The 19,865-nt window shown below is 36.5% G+C and overlaps 2 protein-coding genes across 2 annotated transcripts; both read right to left on the reverse strand.

Annotated features, from left to right (window-relative positions):
* Positions 1-1,481: 1,481 nt before the first annotated feature.
* Positions 1,482-6,066, reverse strand: LOC147482180 (protein CNGC15b-like). Its single transcript, XM_086575777.1, has 8 exons — positions 5,857-6,066; positions 5,422-5,486; positions 4,678-5,227; positions 4,172-4,384; positions 3,720-4,012; positions 3,511-3,622; positions 3,076-3,312; positions 1,482-2,374 (listed from the first exon to the last, which is right to left on the reverse strand). Exons 1-8 carry the CDS (start codon positions 5,953-5,955, stop codon positions 1,700-1,702), a joined length of 2,244 nt encoding a protein of 747 aa, XP_086431903.1. The 5' UTR covers positions 5,956-6,066; the 3' UTR covers positions 1,482-1,699.
* Positions 6,067-16,971: 10,905 nt separating this feature from the next.
* Positions 16,972-19,795, reverse strand: LOC147482181 (RNA-binding (RRM/RBD/RNP motifs) family protein). The gene is made up of 5 exons (XM_086575778.1): positions 19,209-19,795; positions 18,602-18,703; positions 18,101-18,418; positions 17,452-17,544; positions 16,972-17,313 (listed from the first exon to the last, which is right to left on the reverse strand). The coding sequence occupies exons 1-4, from the start codon at positions 19,563-19,565 to the stop codon at positions 17,479-17,481; spliced, it is 843 nt and encodes a 280-aa protein (XP_086431904.1). The 5' UTR covers positions 19,566-19,795; the 3' UTR covers positions 16,972-17,313; positions 17,452-17,478.
* Positions 19,796-19,865: the final 70 nt, after the last annotated feature.

Here is a 19,865-nt window from a genome sequence, read left to right on the forward strand (position 1 = left end):
ACACTCACGTCCCAATATTTCATAATATATTTTCATTGGTACATTATCTAAACATTTTATTCCTTGATATTTTTACATATTTATATTGGTTCTATGAATTATATCGGTTAATCGAATCCATGATAATTTATTGTGTTGAATGTGTCTACACTAATTTTGATTGTTTATTGTAATGAAATTAGTTTTGAATCTACTTTAAGACATTGATTGAAATTTTGGAATAGGACGAACACAATTAAAGCAAACGCGTAAGTGAAGACAAAAAGAAATACACTAAAGTCTACCATTTTACAATATTTTTGCCATATTGAGTGGTGACAATTTCATTTTTTCCATTGCCTTGGCTATTTTTCTTATGACAGACCTAAAAATTCATTGCTTTTGTAAATTGTACAGTTTTGAAGTGATTTCCTAGTTAAAGCATATATACGGAATATTTTCTATTTTTAAGTTTTTAATTTTCTAAAGCTAAATGAAATGTTAATTGTAATTTCGAAGATTTAAAAAGAATGACAAATTGAGTGTGTTAGTGTGTATTTTTTGTTAGTTGTGTTGAAGTGGCTAACCCTCACTAATATTCCTAGCTCCGCCACTGACTCAAGCTTGTGATTTTGAATAAAATACAACTTGATGTTTGGCTTTTTGTCAATTCAAAGTTTAAGGACTTCAAAGCTCGTTTAAGAATTATTGAGTTTTATTATTGCATATTTTTGTTATTATTTGCTTCATTCAAACCACGTACTTTTATATAATAATTAAAAACTTAAGGGAACGCTAATCATTGATCAAATTTGCATGGGTCCTTCTTTTTTAATAAAAATTACATTTCTTAAGAAAGAGACAAATAATCGTTAATCAATCAGTTAGTCCACGGATATGAAACATGTGATCAAAGTGCTTTTAAACAAATAGTTTTTCAAAACACATGTTAAAATGATGACATGCACTGATGCAGTGATGCCCCATGTTTGAAGCAACCAATTAAAGAATTCGCGTTCAAGCTATGCTTCATCTGTTTTAGCTATTCCATTATTTTATGTTGCACTTTCATGGTCCTTGAAATCCCTAATTCTTAGGAGCTCCTGCACACCAATATTTATGAGTCCAATATGATTCCTAGATGGGATGTGAAACAAGTTAATTTGCTGGTTTTAGTTTTTACTGAAAAAGTTTGGTCGTCGTTGTTAATATTTCTGATTTATTCCCCTTTTTAAGGTCGCAACACGGCAACACCAGGTCTAGTTGGGTACATTACAAAACCGTGAGAGCTGGAACCAGAAGACCATAGTCCAGAGGCTTGGCACCCACGCATGTCTGAATGTCTGATTGCGCTAGCATCCCCAATTACTTGCTCTTAAAATGTGGCCGGTTAATCCATATGAGGTGGTCCAACTTAATACTGCCCAAGCCCAGGCTCTGTTTAAACTCCTAACAGTTGTTGTTATATTTTGCCATACAAAAATTTCCAAATCCTCTCGACATGAACAAGTCCCTAATATATTTCTGCTATATAATGTAATAAAAATTATTTCTTGTCCTACAAGTCACAACAAATAACCTGATAAAAAATTGTAGTTGAAGTGTCAAATGTAAAACCTATACATATTACATACGACAGACTCACAGACATGAAGAAGTTACGTGCAGAGAAGAGAGAAATGTGAATCACTAATAACAAGATCCATGCACCCGAAAAGATCTATGAAAAGTCGGGCTCATCGGGCTTTTGTAAGGGGCTTACAACACTGACTTTTGATCCATACGATTTACATAAGCCCATCCTGGTGCTTGCTGCTAGCCTTGTTGCATAAACAGCTATGCCTGTTCCTTGTGGGGGGCCAATTGATGTTGGCTCAACTGAATTGCTAATAGGGTTCTCCTTGATTTTGAGTAGGGCTGCATCTTTCATTCTCTTATATCTGCGCCATGCTGCTTGTAAAAAGCATGCAGCCCAAGATCTCCATTGGTGAGAATAGAAACGGAACTTGTGTCTTAGTTGTTTGCTATGGAGCCTACGGAATTGCGATGCTACAAACTTCATGTCCTCTGCAATTAGTGCAAAAGCTTCAACTTCGCCAATAGCCTCAACAGTACGTGTTGATGATGGGAGAACGGCGTTTGGACGTGGATCTAAGGCCCATGTCAACAATTCTTCACCACAAAAGTCACCTGGACCTATTAGAGACAAATTGAAGAATCCAGTACGGCCACCATTTGTAGTGTGGGAATTGAGGTGACCTCGGATAATAAAGAGCATCTCGTTGACAGGGTCGCCTTCACGCACCAGACACGTTCCTTGAGTGCATAGAGCAGGCTTTAGCCTCTCACATATGGCGTCCAACATCCTTTCATCCATCTGATCGAAGAGTGGTACCTGTTTGTTTTGCGACATTGTGAATGTTCATTATAAGATTTTCATGACAATGTCCCTATAGTATAACAAGTTCATTACACAGAAATCTATATATAGTTTACTGGTTGGCTTGGACCTAACCAGTGAAAGATTACTTGAATAGATAGATTGGGACTGGACCTAGCTTTGGGCTCTTACAATCTTCTTTTCAAGTTTTCAACATGAAAAATGCCTACAGCCGGGGCGCTTCCACGCCCTAAGCCGAGCTAGTTGTGCTTAAATAACCGCATATTTTCACAGAACTTCTCATTCTCTCTAAGCTAAAATAAGGTTTCTTGTCCTAAGTTTGAGTAGGGACATATAATTTTGAATTTCTAGAAAAAAACAAACTTATGGATGAAGAAAAAGGTTCTGCATTTTGGTATTAGGCAGCCACGGTCCACGGGTTGGTTTGCTTACTTCGGCACTCGGCCACTTAGGTGGGTTCAGTTAGACACCCGGCCTGTAAAACCCAATTCGGTATCCACCCAAAAGTTGCAGCAGTTCTGAGTTCTGACTACCCAGAACTCAAACACCTTACTACGAAAATGTGGCACCACCTCATCAGGGACTCATTGTAGATGAAATGTTGTCGCCAAGAAGCAGGGCGTCTAAGGTCACAATGCCAGAGAATATATTAATATAAGCTTTAGGACAGCAGTATAGGAGGAAGCAAGGCTTACTCGTCGGACTAGATCAAGACACAGGTGCCGTTTGATATCTCTACGAAGATCCAAAGGAAGATCTTTAAGTAAAGCTTCTTCATCAACTCCTCGGGTTGCTACCCATTTGTACTGATCGTATCTACGTACGCATTGTCTCAGTTCCATAGGTAGCTGCCTATGACGCATCCATTGCTCTGTGTCTGTTCTCCTAATCCTCCATTCTTCTAGTCTTGCCGTCGTGGATTGTAGGTATGTCTGTTGGCACAATGAAACATGGGAAATTAATAATTCTGAATACTTTAACCAAATATGGCTATGACTACCGTGTCCTACAATCCTACCATTTATTTTAAGTCCGAAACAAATCTGCTAAAACCTATAAATTTTTCATGTAGCTAGCTTGACTTGAGGAAGTGGAAGTTGGAATACAATTGAGTAAAGTCATTGACTTACTTGCATATTACCAATGAGCAACGCAAAAATCACCAGCCCTACAATAGCAATGATGATTGCAAAACTTATTTCTCCAACGAAAGTGCTTGTTGAGAGATTCTGTCCTAGAGAACTGCATATTTAATAGAGAAGTAAATTGTAAAAAAACGTTAGGAAGAGTTTCATTTATACATGAGATGTAAATAACAGCTTATAGAACGTACGTCTACCTCAGATTTCTGAGCCCCCACCATAGACAGTAAAAGTACTTGCTGAAGAATGTTGAGGATGTAACATCGAAAGTCACTGCATCAACATATATACCATACTGAAAGTATTTACTACTTGGATTGCATACTGTTGTGATGTTGCTTGATTTAAACCAGGCAATTCTACTAGAGTTATTGATTTTATGGCAGTCAAAGAATCTATCCTGACAAGAGTTGCTCTCAAGCCTGCAGACCTGTCTCCAACATGATTCCTGTCGTTCGATTGATAAGAGGTACCAACATGCTCCTAAAACCTTTTAAAGCAAGGAAAATGTATTGGTTAGCAATCATATATTCAAGTCCCAACTAGGATGAAGCTGAAAAAGAAGTTAATTGATTGATTCTCAGTCAGTATTATATCAGATACAACAAAAGTTTCATTATAATCATGTTTTAGTTTTATCTGTACTTACATGGCTGGCCAACATATATAGCATCAAGTTATAAGCAGCCCCTGCCCATGCTGTTTCCGTAACAATTCCGGTGGCATTGACAATTTTCGATGACAGTGGATATATAAGATACAACCTTGGGAGGTACTGAAAAATGATGCTGAAACGAAGGATGTTTTTTGTATTTGTCATTGTCAAACCCCTCAGGTTCGGTATTATAACCCAAATAAACACCTGCAACATAGGACAAGGTGTTCTTGAAATGTTTAGTATTACAAAAACCTAAGTTATACAACTAACAGTATAGATTGGGCAAGGATATGGATTTTGGACTACTCAAAAAAGAAAATCATGGAGCCATAAAACTAAATTAGCTAACTTCAAGAAAGCCACTAAAAAGCAACACAAATCTGATAAAACATATTGGACACAGTTCACACTAACTTAAGCATAATCCTACACTGCTAGCCCTTCTAAGCTTAACAGGGATCCGTAAAAACAGAATGAATCAGTAGTTAGTTATGTACCTGTGGAAGGGGTAATGCAGCTACAAGATCAACCCAAAAATCCCTGCCTAGGTACCTTGAGGCAATCTTTGAAGTGTCTATCACAAGCTCCCCTCTACCGAATACGCGAGAGGAAGGAGCTACATAAGCTGTTCGAAATCGCATGAATATCTGAAATGAATAAAACACATCGCCAATGGATCGTATAGACATGAGGACTACTTCAACGGGCATCCCTAACTTTATGCACATTTCTTGCCGAGCTTCAGGCAAGTAAAAGAATAAAGGGTCAATGAACAGAGAAATTAAACATGAAACTAAGAAAATTTTGTTCCATCGATTTATGACAGGTCCTTGAGGATCGAATATCTTCCTATTTACTCTCCCATAATCCTCAGAGAAGACTCTTGATAGAACTTTAGTACTCAAAGAAGTTTTCATCTTCCTCATTACTTCTGTTGTTTCAGTCTTCTTAGATGTTGCTTCAATTTTGTTCTTGAGATTACTCGGCTTATCTCCTTTGCTTCTACGTGAACTTTGCAAGTTCAACTCTAAACTGGAATCTGGAAATCTGATGTATAAACCAAATCCAACAACAGATTAATCAGAATTAATTTCGGTTGTAACTCTGCGCAGTAAACTAGTTTTCTACTATTTCTCTCATTTACAAAGACAGTCTAACGAAAGCTAATATAGTCTATACGTTATAAAATAATGACTAGGTAGAATTACTAAAACTAGAACAAAGAGATTAAGATAACTGACCTTACTGATCTTGAGTTACCATAGTCCATTGCACCCAAAAAGTCACAATTGCAAGTTCGATCGATCTTTCATGAATGAAAGTAAAAGATTCATAAGTATCAGAAGATGCATAACCAGAACGTGATCAAATTTGAAAGCCCAGCCATACAAACTAAAAGATCCTTGAACGACTTTTCTTTTTTCATGAATCATGTGAGAATAAAGGTTAGGCATAACATGTGAACAATAAATCTTTTCATCTACTCCAGGAGGTTTGTTATTAATTATTATCAACTTCAACTTTAAGTAGAAATAAAAGACACACAACTATGGCCAATCTCGACTTCACCGTTGATAACATAAAGAAAGAAAATAGAACAGAAAACTTCCAGCTTGCAAAATTATATTCAAAGAGCACTACAAGCTTGAAACTTATACATTTGAAGCTGAACTTACTCTGAAAGACTTGTAACATGCAGTGATTAAACCGATAAATGGATTCACTCGAAAGAAATAAGAAAGATTATTTGAATTGGACATTGATTTCTTTTGCATGCACTGAATAGAAAACAAGTTGACTGCATCAAAGATCAAGTAAATAACACAAACAAATTGTCTAGCTGAAAATGTCTTAGGCTAGAGTACGTGACTTTAGAATACTATATCAAAAATTTATATTAGTGACTGGAAACATATACATAATACAAACAAGTACGCACTACTAAACAAAATATTTCGTTACCTACAAAAAAAAAGTTGTTGCCCCCTGCGCACACGACAAAGTGCCACTCACAAAATTGTTCTCTCTTTTAATCTTTCTCTCCAAGTCTTTTGTTCTTGTTCTTATCAAATGTTAGTAGTGTTAAAATATAGAGGAGTAGCCATTACTGAAAGGGTGGCAAAAATACTTACATTCAAAATAGGCAGGAAGATGAGTCCATTCACCAACAGCAAGGGAATGACTAAATGTCAAATAGGAAGAAGTCCTGTAATTGAATATGCTAAACTTGATGATATATTTGGAAAGAGTTGACTCTGCTAGAGTGCCTAGATGGTCATGTGCAATAATCCTATTCCATGTGTCCATTGAAGGATTTTGGGACCAGCATTGACAGATACAAGTATATAATTCATGGTTGCATTAAGAAAGAGAAATATTTGGTTTGGACTTCGGAGTCGCAAATTAGAATTGCAAAATAAAAAGTTTGTCATGAACTTATGAATTACGATTGACTAATTGTAAATATCTTAAATCCATCTTAGTAGTCCTTCATCAAGTTTGTCCATTTTCCTTTGACGGAGTCTGTTGCCTAGCGTATTTTCTTGTTATTTATCTATTTTCTCCGAATTGGAGTGTTGACTGGATCAATTTTCAGCTACAGAACGAAAACAAGTCATATGACATCGTAACCCACACTCAACTGACTTCAACTCTCAGTCTCACTGTAGGACGGGTCTTTTGCCTAGCCTAAATAATTTCAAGCCGATATGACAAGGTTTGAGGCATTGTAAAACTTTAACTTGGTTTGCACTTGTACTTTCTTTTGCCTTCATCGGGAGTGCTGTTAGTCTTGTTTCTTGGTGCGTTTTGTAGTTAGGGTTATGAGCTGTGGTGTGTTTCCTTCAAACTATTATGGCACGTAAGGACATCAGTAGAATCTAATCAATCTATGACAAGAACAAAACTGCAAAACAAAGTAGCAAACTACTCCGTCAGAAAAGCCATGTTTAGCCTTTAGAGCCCTGCGAGGGAAATGTGCGGGTTTAAATTGGGTGAATACATTTTGTGTACCTTGTGTGTCCTGAGCTTAATCCAGAAATGATACACTCTAAAAATGTTTGAAAGCAACACAAGGAAAATAGGATGAATCTGCAGTATCGTCTGTTTCTTTGAACGTAAAATTTCCATGTCAATTTTATTAAGGAGAATGATCAAGTATCTAGTCAGCAAATAAGTCAACAAAGACTATAACTAATTTCTGTTATGCTAGTGTATAAGTTGTAACTGATTCTGTTATTCTGTTAGCATCTCAAATTCTCTCTTTAATGTCTGTAGAGTATAAATACATTAATGTAAGTTCATTTGGGATTCAAGTTAATGAAATCATTTTATTTTCCATCATCTCATTTCTTTCAAGAATGTTTACATGGTATCAGAACCAAGGTCTTGCGACACCATTAATGGCGGTTGTGAAAGCTTAGTGGTTCTTGTTCTTTAATCATCATCTTCTTCTTCATTGATGTAATTACTCAAATAGTTATCATTCATCAATCTAGTTTCAATCGAAATTCGAGTATTCATCTCAAAACTCAATTTCTTAGTTTATAAATTTTCAAATCTTGATCAATCATTCAAGTTTTCAAATCTCAATCATGGAAAATCAAAATTCTATTGCAATTGAAAAGTTAGTTGCTCAAATTGCGAGTCTTCAAGCTCAACTTTCATCACAAACTGCTCAAATGAGTCAAAACCAACAACCGATTGTTTCCAATCTTGTTCACATTCAAAACATCCAGAACTACATTCCAATGAAACTGAATCGTGAGAATTATCTACCCTGGAAATCCCTTTTCATTCCATTTCTCAAAAGATTCAATCTACTACCTTATATTGATGGTTCATTATCATGTCCATCACAATACATTCTTGATAACGAAGGTGTATCTACAACTACTATCAATCCTCTTCACAGCGAATGGTTGAAAAATGATCAAATGTTACTAATTTGGATCAATGCGACAATATCAGAAAACTTGTTGCCATACATTGTTGGTTTTTCAACTTCAAAAGATCTATGGTGTGCTTTGGAATCGAGGTTTGCTTCTGTATCAAAGGCTCGAATTCATCAGCTCAAAGATAATCTTCAAGTTGTCAAGAAGGGCAGTCTTACAATGTCAGAATATCTACAACATGTGAAACAAATTGCAGATGGCTTAGCTGAAGCTGGAAATATTATATCTGACGGTGATTTGGAATATCATATCTTCAAAGGTTTACCTTCTGATTATGCACCATTCATTACTTCAGTCAAAGTGAGATAAGAACCAGTAACAACTGATGAGCTTCATGGTCTTCTTTTGAGTGAAGAAATATCAGTTGAAGACAGGTCAAAAGGCATTCTATCTGAACCAACAAATCATGCTTTTGCTGCATTCAAACAAGGGTATGAATCAAATTCTGGTTCTAACAACTTTAGTGTTCAAGGACAAAGAGCACAAATGAATGGGCAAAGAGGAAGAGGTGTCTACAATAGTTTCAGAGGAAGGGGTAGAGGTAGAACAAGCAACTACAAGGGCAATAACTATAACCCAAACTACAACAATGCTTCCAGTTCTGCATCAACTACTTCTCAGTCACTACCAATGTCTACTCGACCTCAATGTCAGATATGTGGCAAATATGGGCACCTTGCTCTTGACTGTTATAATAGAATGAATTATGCTTTCTCTGGAAAACATCCACCTGCCAAACTTGCAGCTATGGCCAGCACTTCTTCAGTACCATCAACATTTTATTCTACAGCACCAGCAACATATAGTTCTACACCATACAACAACACCTCCAGTGATAACATATGGCTTGCAGATTCTGGAGCTAGCAATCATATGACTTCGGATCTTTCTAATATATCTCATCATTCTGACTATACTGGTGCTGACAAAGTTATGGTCGGAAATGGGGAAGGTTTGTCTATAACTCATTATGGAAATTCATTATTCAACACCTCTACTAATACCTTTAAGTTAAACAACATCTTGCATGTTCCCAAAATTGCACATAACCTACTTTCAGTACATAAATTTGTCTCGGATAATTTCTGCTCTCTCACTTTTACTCCAACATCTTTCTATGTCAAGGATCTTACCTCCGGGAAGATTCTTTTGCAAGGACCTACTAAGGATAGCCTGTATCCTATTTCTTTTCAAGCATATTCAAGTTCCCGCATACCGCCAACATCTTTTCTCTCTGTTAAAGCTCCTTTCTCTATATGGCACAAAAGGTTGGGGCACCCAGCTCAAGCTACTCTCACCAATGTTCTCAAAATAAACAAACTCTCTCTTGAAGAACAAGCTACATCACATTTCTGCTCATCATGCCAACTGGGCAAAATGCACAAGCTTCCCTTTGTCAGTTCAAAAATAAAGCCAGCCACTCCACTACAGTTGATTCACATAGATCTTTGGGGACCTTCTCCAACTACATCAATGTCTGGTTTCAGATACTATGTTAGTTTAGTGGATGATTGTACTAGATTTTGCTGGTTCTTTCCCATGAGTAATAAATCTCAGTTCACTCTTGTATTTGTTCAATTCAAAATAAATGTTGAAACTCTTCTTAATTGCAAAATTAGATCCATAAGAACAGATTTTGGGGGTGAGTTCATAAGTTCAAAGTTTGATTATTATTTGAAACTCAATGGTATTACACACTATTTCTCTTGCCCCTACACTCCTCAACAAAACGGAGTGGTAGAGAGGAAACATCGTCATATTGTAGAAACCTCAAGAACTCTGATGGCTCAATCTTTCATTCCTATGATATACTGGGTAGAAGTCTTTCAAACTGCAGTTTACTTGATAAATAGATTGCCTTCGGCTAAACTCAACAACATCTCTCCCTTTCAGCTTTTATTCAATCAAAAACCAGATTACAAATTTACAACTTCCTCAAGGTCTATGGCTGTACTTGTTATCCTTGGTTAAAACCATACAATAAGTCCAAACTTGATTTTAAATCTAAACCTTGTGTGTTTATAGGATACCTTGTGTGTTTATGATAACAACCAAAGGTTATAGATGTTTAGATTTATCCACCGAAAAAGTGTATTTGTCTCGACATGTAGTTTTTAATGAAAATGAGTTTCCTTTTCAACAAAGTTCTAGTACAATCACTACTATTCCCAGAGAAACTACTCAAACCCAATTCATCACTCCTCCTGCATAATAAAACAAAATCTTCATCTATTCCACTTCAACAAAATCAGTCTTCCACTACTCTAAAGACTATAGAATCAATTGCTTCACCAAACAAGACTTTGATGTCTCCACTTTCACCTACTTCACCAAATCCAACTTCTCCAAATTCTTATACAAACACACCTCTTACTCATAATACCTCTATAGATCAATCAAATCCTTTACCAGTCACAAACATATCTTCTTCCTCAACAAATCATTCACACAGAAATGTGTCACCCATACCGTTTTCCTTATCAAGTAAGTCACCTTCTTTGCCATGCCAAAATCTCACTACACAAAATCACACCATGACAACAAGATTCAAAAGTGGTATTCTCAAACCTAATCCCAAGTATTCTCTCTCTGCTTCACTGTTATCTCAAGTCCAAAACATTCAATTTACTCCTACTTCCTATACTCAAGCCATAAAGGATAAAGGATGGAGAGAAGCCATGGCTTCTGAATTTAATGCTTTGATTCAAAATGGAACATGGACTTTGGTACCATATACTGGTCAAAACCTTGTTGGAAACAAGTGGGTATTTCGGATAAAATACAAAGCTGATAGTACTCTTGATAAGCTCAAAGCCAGATTAGTTGCAAAGCGCTATCACCAAATGGCAGGTCTTGACTACTCTGAAACCTTCAGTCCAGTAGCAAAGCCTACTACTATAAGGCTTTTTCTTGCTATTGCTTTACAACATGATTGGGAAATAAAGCAACTTGATGTAAGTAATGCTTTTCTCCATGGAACTCTCAAGGAAACTGTCTATATGTCTCAGCCACCTGGCTTCATTGACCCAACCAAACCAAATTTTGTATGTAAACTTCATAAATCTTTGTATGGCCTTAAACAAGCCCCTCGAGCTTGGTATGAAAAGTTTGCTCAAGCTTTATACTCTCTTGGTTTTGTTCCTTCTCATGCTGATAACTCTCTTTTCATTAAACATCACAACAACAATATCACTCTTATTCTTGTATATGTTGATGATATCTTGATTACTGGAAGTTCAAACTCTATCTGTGACTTTATCATTGAGCAACTAAAACTTCCTTTTGCTATGAAAAACTTGGGATCATTGCATTATTTTCTAGGTCTTGAAATTCACAGAAACAAAGACTTCATCTTCTTATGTCAGACCAAATACATATATGACATACTCAAGAAAGCCAAAATGACGGATACCAAACCAATCTCTTCTCCTTCAAAGAAGTACAAAACTTGACTTAACCACTCCTCTCCTTAGTGATCCATCGTAATCTGACATTGGTTGGCTCTTTTTACAATACTTGACATGGACAAGGCCTGACATATCATTTGCTGTTAATAATGTATGTCAACACATGCATGCTCCAAGGGTACAACATTTAACTGCTGTAAAAAGGATCCTTAGATATTTGAAGGGAACTATATCAGAAGGTATTATTTACAAGAAAGGTTCACAGAACATTACAGCTTTCTCTGACTCAGATTGGGCAGGATGTCCTATAGACAGAAGATCTACTACAGGATACTGTGTATACTTTGGCTCAAATTTAATCAGCTGGTGTGCAAAGAAACAACAGACCATTGCTAGATCTTCTACGGAGGCAGAATATAGAGCACTTGCTCACACTGCTGCTGACATTTCATGGATTTGCAAACTCTTAAAGGACATTCAATACACACTGCAGAAACCTCCACTGATACATTGTGATAACATTAGCGCCATTTCTCTCACAAGCAATCCCGTTTTTCATGCTAGGACAAAACATGTGGAAGTCGAATACCACTACATATCGAAACCGGTTCAAGCTAAACCGATCAATGTCAACTATCTCTGCACTCAAGATCAAGTGGCGGATATCTTTTTACAAAAGGTCTTTCTCAATCGATTCAATATACTCAAGATCAAGCTTTCAGTCCAACCATCTCCCTTCAAATCACGAGGGGTATTATTAAGAGAATGATCAAGTATCTAGTCGACAAAATAAGTCAACAAAGACTATAACTAATTTCATTATGCTAGTGTATAAGTTGTAACCGATTCTCATTATTCTCGTTAGCATCTCAAATTCTCTCTTTAATGTCCGTAGAGTATAAATAGATTAATGTAAGTTCATTTGGGATTCAAGTTAATGAAATCATTTTATTTTCCATCATCTCATTTCTTTCAAGAATGTTTACAAATTTGAGCTAGCAAAAAAATTGTTTTGAAGTGGGATATTTCATTGTGATCAAAGGTGTTGCTATCTCCGAATTGTAAAGGTGGGATGTTTCACACAATTCAGATCCTTTCTCAGCAGAGAGAAGTGAGAACAACTACGACTTACCAGCACACTTTGTTTCATTTAAAACTACTATAATCACATCGAGTTTACAGAAAAATCTTTACAAACAAACAAACAAACAGCCATCAAAACGAATGACTGAAAATTGTTTTAAATTTAATATTGAAAATTGATTTGTTGTAAACGACACAAGGGGAAGAAGTGCACCACCACGACATTGAATTTGGAATTTTTAGCTCTAGCTAAATACATCTCCTGAAAGTAGGGGTGTAATACGGGGCGGGGTGGGTCAACCGCGGGTCAAATAGTGATGGGGCGGGGCGGGGCGGGTTAGGGGATACAAATCCAGTGGTCCCCGACGGGGCGGGCGGGGCGGGTTGAAGTGTCATGTCTTAGTACCATCACCCGGCCCGTTGGGTCAACTTACGGGGCGGGTTTTGGGCAGGTCATCTGGGTCGGGTGAAAATTATCATTTTAACCCAATTTCACTAAAAAAAAACTTTCTAATTCTGCAAGTAATATATTTCCAATTCACAGCATAGAGAAAAAATGGAATCAATCAATAAAAAATAAACAAAAATAAAAAAACTTGAATTTGAATCCAAAACCATATTTGTAAATTTGAAACTTATTTATCGTGATTTACCATTTGTAAATTGATTATTTTCCATAGCATGATAAAATGAAGATGGGAGTGAGGATCTATGGTACAAAACAATAAAATATAAACTAAAATAATTCAAAATGAATACAAGGATGAATGATTTATCTTCTCCAAAATTCAAAAGTTGAATTTGAATTTCTGATATTTTCCCAATGTTCAGACTTGAATATGTGAAATTGATATTGAACTCATAAGTTTGTATTTATATCTCTCAAATTTCTACAAAAGTTAAAAGAAATTATAAACAAAATACAAAAATATTAGAGTTAGAGTCTTGAAATTGTGAGGGTCAACGGATTGGGTCAACGGTTTTGACCACCGGTCGCGGGTTAGGCGGCTTGACGGGTCGGATTTGAACATAGAACCTACGCCCATAACCCGACCGCATAAAAACGGTGGCGGGGCGGGGCGGGTCTATTTTCGGGTCGGTGCGGGTTTGGGTGGCGGGTGAATACCGGGTACCCTACCGAATGATGGGTCAACGGTTTTTTTTTACACTCCTACCTGAAAGCAACGTTTTTGCTTCTAAAAGGTGTCACCACCTAACAGTAAATGTTATCATCTTCTACGTTCATACACTCAAAAGGAACGTACTACATTTTCAAGCCATTATTTTGGAATCCACAGACCAAGTACTCTGCCTCCCTCCATCTTATTCAATTTTATGCTCAGGGATAAATAATTTATTGAAAAACTTACATAAGCAGAACAAAGGAAATGAGAGACAATTTTGAACTTATGGTATCTTCAGCCGTTGCTCAAGGGCTGCCTTCGCATTCCTTGACAAAGTAATCGTATGGGCAGACTCACTGAGGAAAGGAGGGTCAAAGCAACCACTAGTTATCAAATAACATAAGCCTGACAGTGGAGGTTTTCAGACGAGTATCTCTTCCCAAGTATAAAATCCAGTATCAACTAGTGGTCATACTGTAAGATCCGAGGCTAGGATACAGTACTAATTCCACAAGAAGAAAACAATAGCCTTAAAATGACATCCGAAATCAACATTAAACACGGGATATAACTGAACTTACTTTCCTTTTAGTTTTAATTTTTTATTTTTACCCTCACAACAACGGGAAATTTTGGACTGGGAAAACGTATGAAGTTTTAATACAGCTGTCTAATCGACCTTGTGATCATTTGATACATTTGAAGCTGAACTTACTCTGAAAGACTTGTAACATGCAGTGATTAAACCGATAAATGGATTCACTCGAAAGAAATAAGAAAGATTATTTGAATTGGACATTGATTTCTTTTGCATGCACTGAATAGAAAACAAGTTGACTGCATCAAAGATCAAGTAAATAACACAAACAAATTGTCTAGCTGAAAATGTCTTAGGCTAGAGTACGTGACTTTAGAATACTATATCAAAAATTTATATTAGTGACTGGAAACATATACATAATACAAACAAGTACGCACTACTAAACAAAATATTTCGTTACCTACAAAAAAAAGTTGTTGCCCCCTGCGCACACGACAAAGTGCCACTCACAAAATTGTTCTCTCTTTTAATCTTTCTCTCCAAGTCTTTTGTTCTTGTTCTTATCAAATGTTAGTAGTGTTAAAATATAGAGGAGTAGCCATTACTGAAAGGGTGGCAAAAATACTTACATTCAAAATAGGCAGGAAGATGAGTCCATTCACCAACAGCAAGGGAATGACTAAATGTCAAATAGGAAGAAGTCCTGTAATTGAATATGCTAAACTTGATGATATATTTGGAAAGAGTTGACTCTGCTAGAGTGCCTAGATGGTCATGTGCAATAATCCTATTCCATGTGTCCATTGAAGGATTTTGGGACCAGCATTGACAGATACAAGTATATAATTCATGGTTGCATTAAGAAAGAGAAATATTTGGTTTGGACTTCGGAGTCGCAAATTAGAATTGCAAAATAAAAAGTTTGTCATGAACTTATGAATTACGATTGACTAATTGTAAATATCTTAAATCCATCTTAGTAGTCCTTCATCAAGTTTGTCCATTTTCCTTTGACGGAGTCTGTTGCCTAGCGTATTTTCTTGTTATTTATCTATTTTCTCCGAATTGGAGTGTTGACTGGATCAATTTTCAGCTACAGAACGAAAACAAGTCATATGACATCGTAACCCACACTCAACTGACTTCAACTCTCAGTCTCACTGTAGGACGGGTCTTTTGCCTAGCCTAAATAATTTCAAGCCGATATGACAAGGTTTGAGGCATTGTAAAACTTTAACTTGGTTTGCACTTGTACTTTCTTTTGCCTTCATCGGGAGTGCTGTTAGTCTTGTTTCTTGGTGCGTTTTGTAGTTAGGGTTATGAGCTGTGGTGTGTTTCCTTCAAACTATTATGGCACGTAAGGACATCAGTAGAATCTAATCAATCTATGACAAGAACAAAACTGCAAAACAAAGTAGCAAACTACTCCGTCAGAAAAGCCATGTTTAGCCTTTAGAGCCCTGCGAGGGAAATGTGCGGGTTTAAATTGGGTGAATACATTTTGTGTACCTTGTGTGTCCTGAGCTTAATCCAGAAATGATACACTCTAAAAATGTTTGAAAGCAACACAAGGAAAATAGGATGAATCTGCAGTATCGTCTGTTTCTTTGAACGTAAAATTTCCATGTCAATTTGAGCTAGCAAAAAAATTGTTTTGAAGTGGGATATTTCATTGTGATCAAAGGTGTTGCTATCTCCGAATTGTAGAGGTGGGATGTTTCACACAATTCAGATCCTTTCTCAGCAGTGAGAAGTGAGAACAGCTACGACTTACCAGCACACTTTGTTTCATTTAAAACTTCTATAATCACATCGAGTTTACAGAAAAATCTTTACAAACAAACAAACAAACAGCCATCAAACGAATGACTGAAAATTGTTTTAAATTTAATATTGATGAAAATTGATTTGTTGTAAACGACACAAGGGGAAGAAGTGCACCACCACGACATTGAATTTGGAATTTTTAGCTCTAGCTAAATACATCTCCTGAAAGCAACGTTTTTGCTTCTAAAAGGTGTCACCACCTAACAGTAAATGTTATCATCTTCTACGTTCATACACTCAAAAGGAACGTACTACATTTTCAAGCCATTATTTTGGAATCCACAGACCAAGTACTCTGCCTCCCTCCATCTTATTCAATTTTATGCTCAGGGATAAATAATTTATTGAAAAACTTACATAAGCAGAACAAAGGAAATGAGAGACAATTTTGAACTTATGGTATCTTCAGCCGTTCCTCAAGGGCTGCCTTCGCATTCCTTGACAAAGTAATCGTATGGGCAGACTCACTGAGGAAAGGAGGGTCAAAGCAACCACTAGTTATCAAATAACATAAGCCTGACAGTGGAGGTTTTCAGACGAGTATCTCTTCCCAAGTATAAAATCCAGTATCAACTAGTGGTCATACTGTAAGATCCGAGGCTAGGATACAGTACTAATTCCACAAGAAGAAAACAATAGCCTTAAAATGACACGGGATATAACTGAACTTACTTTCCTTTTAGTTTTAATTTTTTATTTTTACCCTCACAACACGGGAAATTTTGGACTGGGAAAACGTATGAAGTTTTAATACAGCTGTCTAATCGACCTTGTGATCATTTTAATACAGTATGACCTTAAAATGATAACATTCATATTTGTATTTCCACCAATTGGTGGAAAATGTGTTCCAGTATATGATAACATTCATATTTGTATTTCCACCAATTTTCAAAGCGTCAGAACACATACGGTACAAACAGCTCTCGCAAAGAACAAACAAACGAAATTCAAATCAAAACCATTAAACGTCAAAACCCTTAAAAATCTCCGATCAAACATGCCAAATATAAAAGCCAAGTTACAAACCGTCACCTGTAATTTCATGAATCCGAGTATCCAAACATACATTGGTAGTCTATAATGTCATGGCTAAATAGTAACTCTTCATTCCAAGACTACAGACCGATGACCATCAGTTTAAGTGCAAACCTTCGAGACATCCTCAAGCAGCAAAAGCGTTAAGCTCCAATGGAACCTGTTTGACAACAGCAGTTTTGAGGAAAATTTAAAATGGACAGTACCAATTGAGAGTTCACACACAAATAACCTTTTATGGAATAAAGTTATGATTCAGTAAAGTTTTAACTACTAGGAACAAAAGTCAAAACCACACCTGTGATATCTGAGAACGACTCAGCATTCAAAATTGGCGCCTTGGTGGCCTTGCTTCAGCCATGGTCACTCGAATGTCTCTCCCATCCAAGTCCTGCTCAACAACACCATCATGTTTAGCAAAAAGGATGTATAACAGACTAGAACATAAAAAGAATAACAAGCAAACATAAGATTTTGAATAACTTTTTTGCTTATAAAATGTTTAAGGAAACACATCAAAGCCTCAAGGGGCTGTGCCTCTATGAGGGTTGAGGCTTAAAAAAATGGAAGTACAGAGAATGAGGGAAAATGGGATTTCAATAGAATGAGCTGTTTTGATGCTCAGAACATAACCTAATAGGAAGTTTTTAGTCTTTAAAGAAGTTATCAGGAGTCCAAGAAAATGTGAAATGCATATATATATACACATTTTATATAAGCATGTAAAGAAGCCTCAAGGCCCCAAATCTTAAAAGGCTTAAGTCGCCCTTGTGCCTCGGTGCATTTGGGTTTGTCAATTTGAAAAAACTTAATTTATTGAATTTTGGTATGAGGACCAGCATATATTTAACAAAAAATAAACCATGGTTACAACAATACTCAATTATCATATACATGACAAGGCATTTCAAGAAATAACAAAGAGAAAGAGGTTTGTGTATACTTACAACACCGTTCAACGATGAAATTGCATTATTGACCTCTTCAGAAGAACTGTAGGTAACAAAACCAAAACCCCTTGACCGGCCACTCTCTCTGTCGTAGACCACTTTGGCCTCAAGAACCCTTCCTTGCTCACGGAACAAATTCTCAAGTGCATGGTCATCCACTCCCCATGAAAGGTTACCAACATAGACCCGGTTGGAGTTATCATAGCTCCCACCACCACCACCACCACCAACTCGTGCCCCGCGGTTGAAAGATGAGGTTTCATCCCTGGGTGGAGGTGGTCCTGAATTCACTCTCAATGCCCTTCCATCAAGTTCCTGCCACAATGATAAGGTGGACTCAATTTAAATCAATTATGAAGAAGTTGATCAAGATATTAAATATACATGCACAGGTATGGACAAAAGCAAGCTGAATACTTTCATCATCAAGTAAACAGACTCATAAACTACCATATAAACTTGGATAACTTTTACTAAAATTTCTATGAGAAATCTTACATAACCATTAAATTTCTGCACAGCTGCCTCAACGTCCTCCGCCGTTGACATGACCACAAATCCAAAACCTCTGCTCCTTCCAGTTTGTTTGTCATAGATAACCTGGTAAAAGGGAACCAAGTTAGTCTTACTAACAATGGGTAGAACCTTACACATGTGCAGAAGGGGGAGTCGCACTCCAAATCAAACAACAAGACCCATAAGAATTACTCCAGAGTCACAAAAGTGTCCTACATATAAAAATTTAAAGCACATAAACATACACATATTACATTATAACCCATGTGGTATGGTCAGAACATGAATGGGGACGAAGGGTATGATCCATGCATATTGATATGTATGTTCCATAATCATAATAAAATAAAACTTTTTTTTTGCTTAATTGTTTCCAATTCACCAGCTCTTATATATTTCGAAAGGAGCAAAAAGAACTATAATTAGAACCTTATCTACAACTAACCATATGCTCATTACTCAACATATAAAAGAAAAGAACAACTACGCATACAATAAAAACATTTGACATTTATTCTAAACAAGTAATACAATCTTATCAACAAAACCAAATAACATAAAACCAACCATAAAGATACAATATTTATACCTCAACTTGTTCAACAGTACCAACTTTCTCAAACAACTCGGCAACTTCAGCACTATCAACAGTAAAAGGAAGATTACCAACAAAAATCTTCAAATCAGAAGAGTAATTCCTCTCCCCGCCACCGCCACCAGACACTTCTTCCTCTTGTTGGTCATAAAGGGCTACTTTTGGTAAAACAAAAGTACTACTTCTTTTAGAAGAAGAAGAAAAGGAAATGGGTTTGTTGTTAATAATAGTTCTAAAAGAAAGTGATGGTGAGAAGAATGAGAGAAATGGGTTTAGGGTTTTGGCTGTTGTAGAGACGACTAGGGTTTTAGATGAAGATAGTGAAGGAAGTGTTAGTGAGGAAGCTGCCATTGCCTTTGAAAAATGAAGGGATAAGAAGGAAAATATGGAGCAGTCTCGTTTCTGATAAGGTTTTTGGGAGGGTTTTGGGCCTGTTTATATAAAGAGATATGAATGGATAGGGTTCTGGTACTTAATTGGCCTTGGGATTTGGTGTTATTTACGAAAAATTACATTTGACAGATAGGATTTTTAGATATTTTTTATTATGGGCTTGGGTTAGTTTTGGTCTCATTGCCATCGACTTAGAAAATGGGACGGAGCGGCCAATAATAATATTCTGGGATCAATAGTGTCCGTGTTTTAATATAG

Source organism: Coptis chinensis, chromosome 8, assembly GCF_015680905.1.
Source record: "Coptis chinensis isolate HL-2020 chromosome 8, ASM1568090v1, whole genome shotgun sequence".
NCBI lineage: Eukaryota > Viridiplantae > Streptophyta > Magnoliopsida > Ranunculales > Ranunculaceae > Coptis > Coptis chinensis.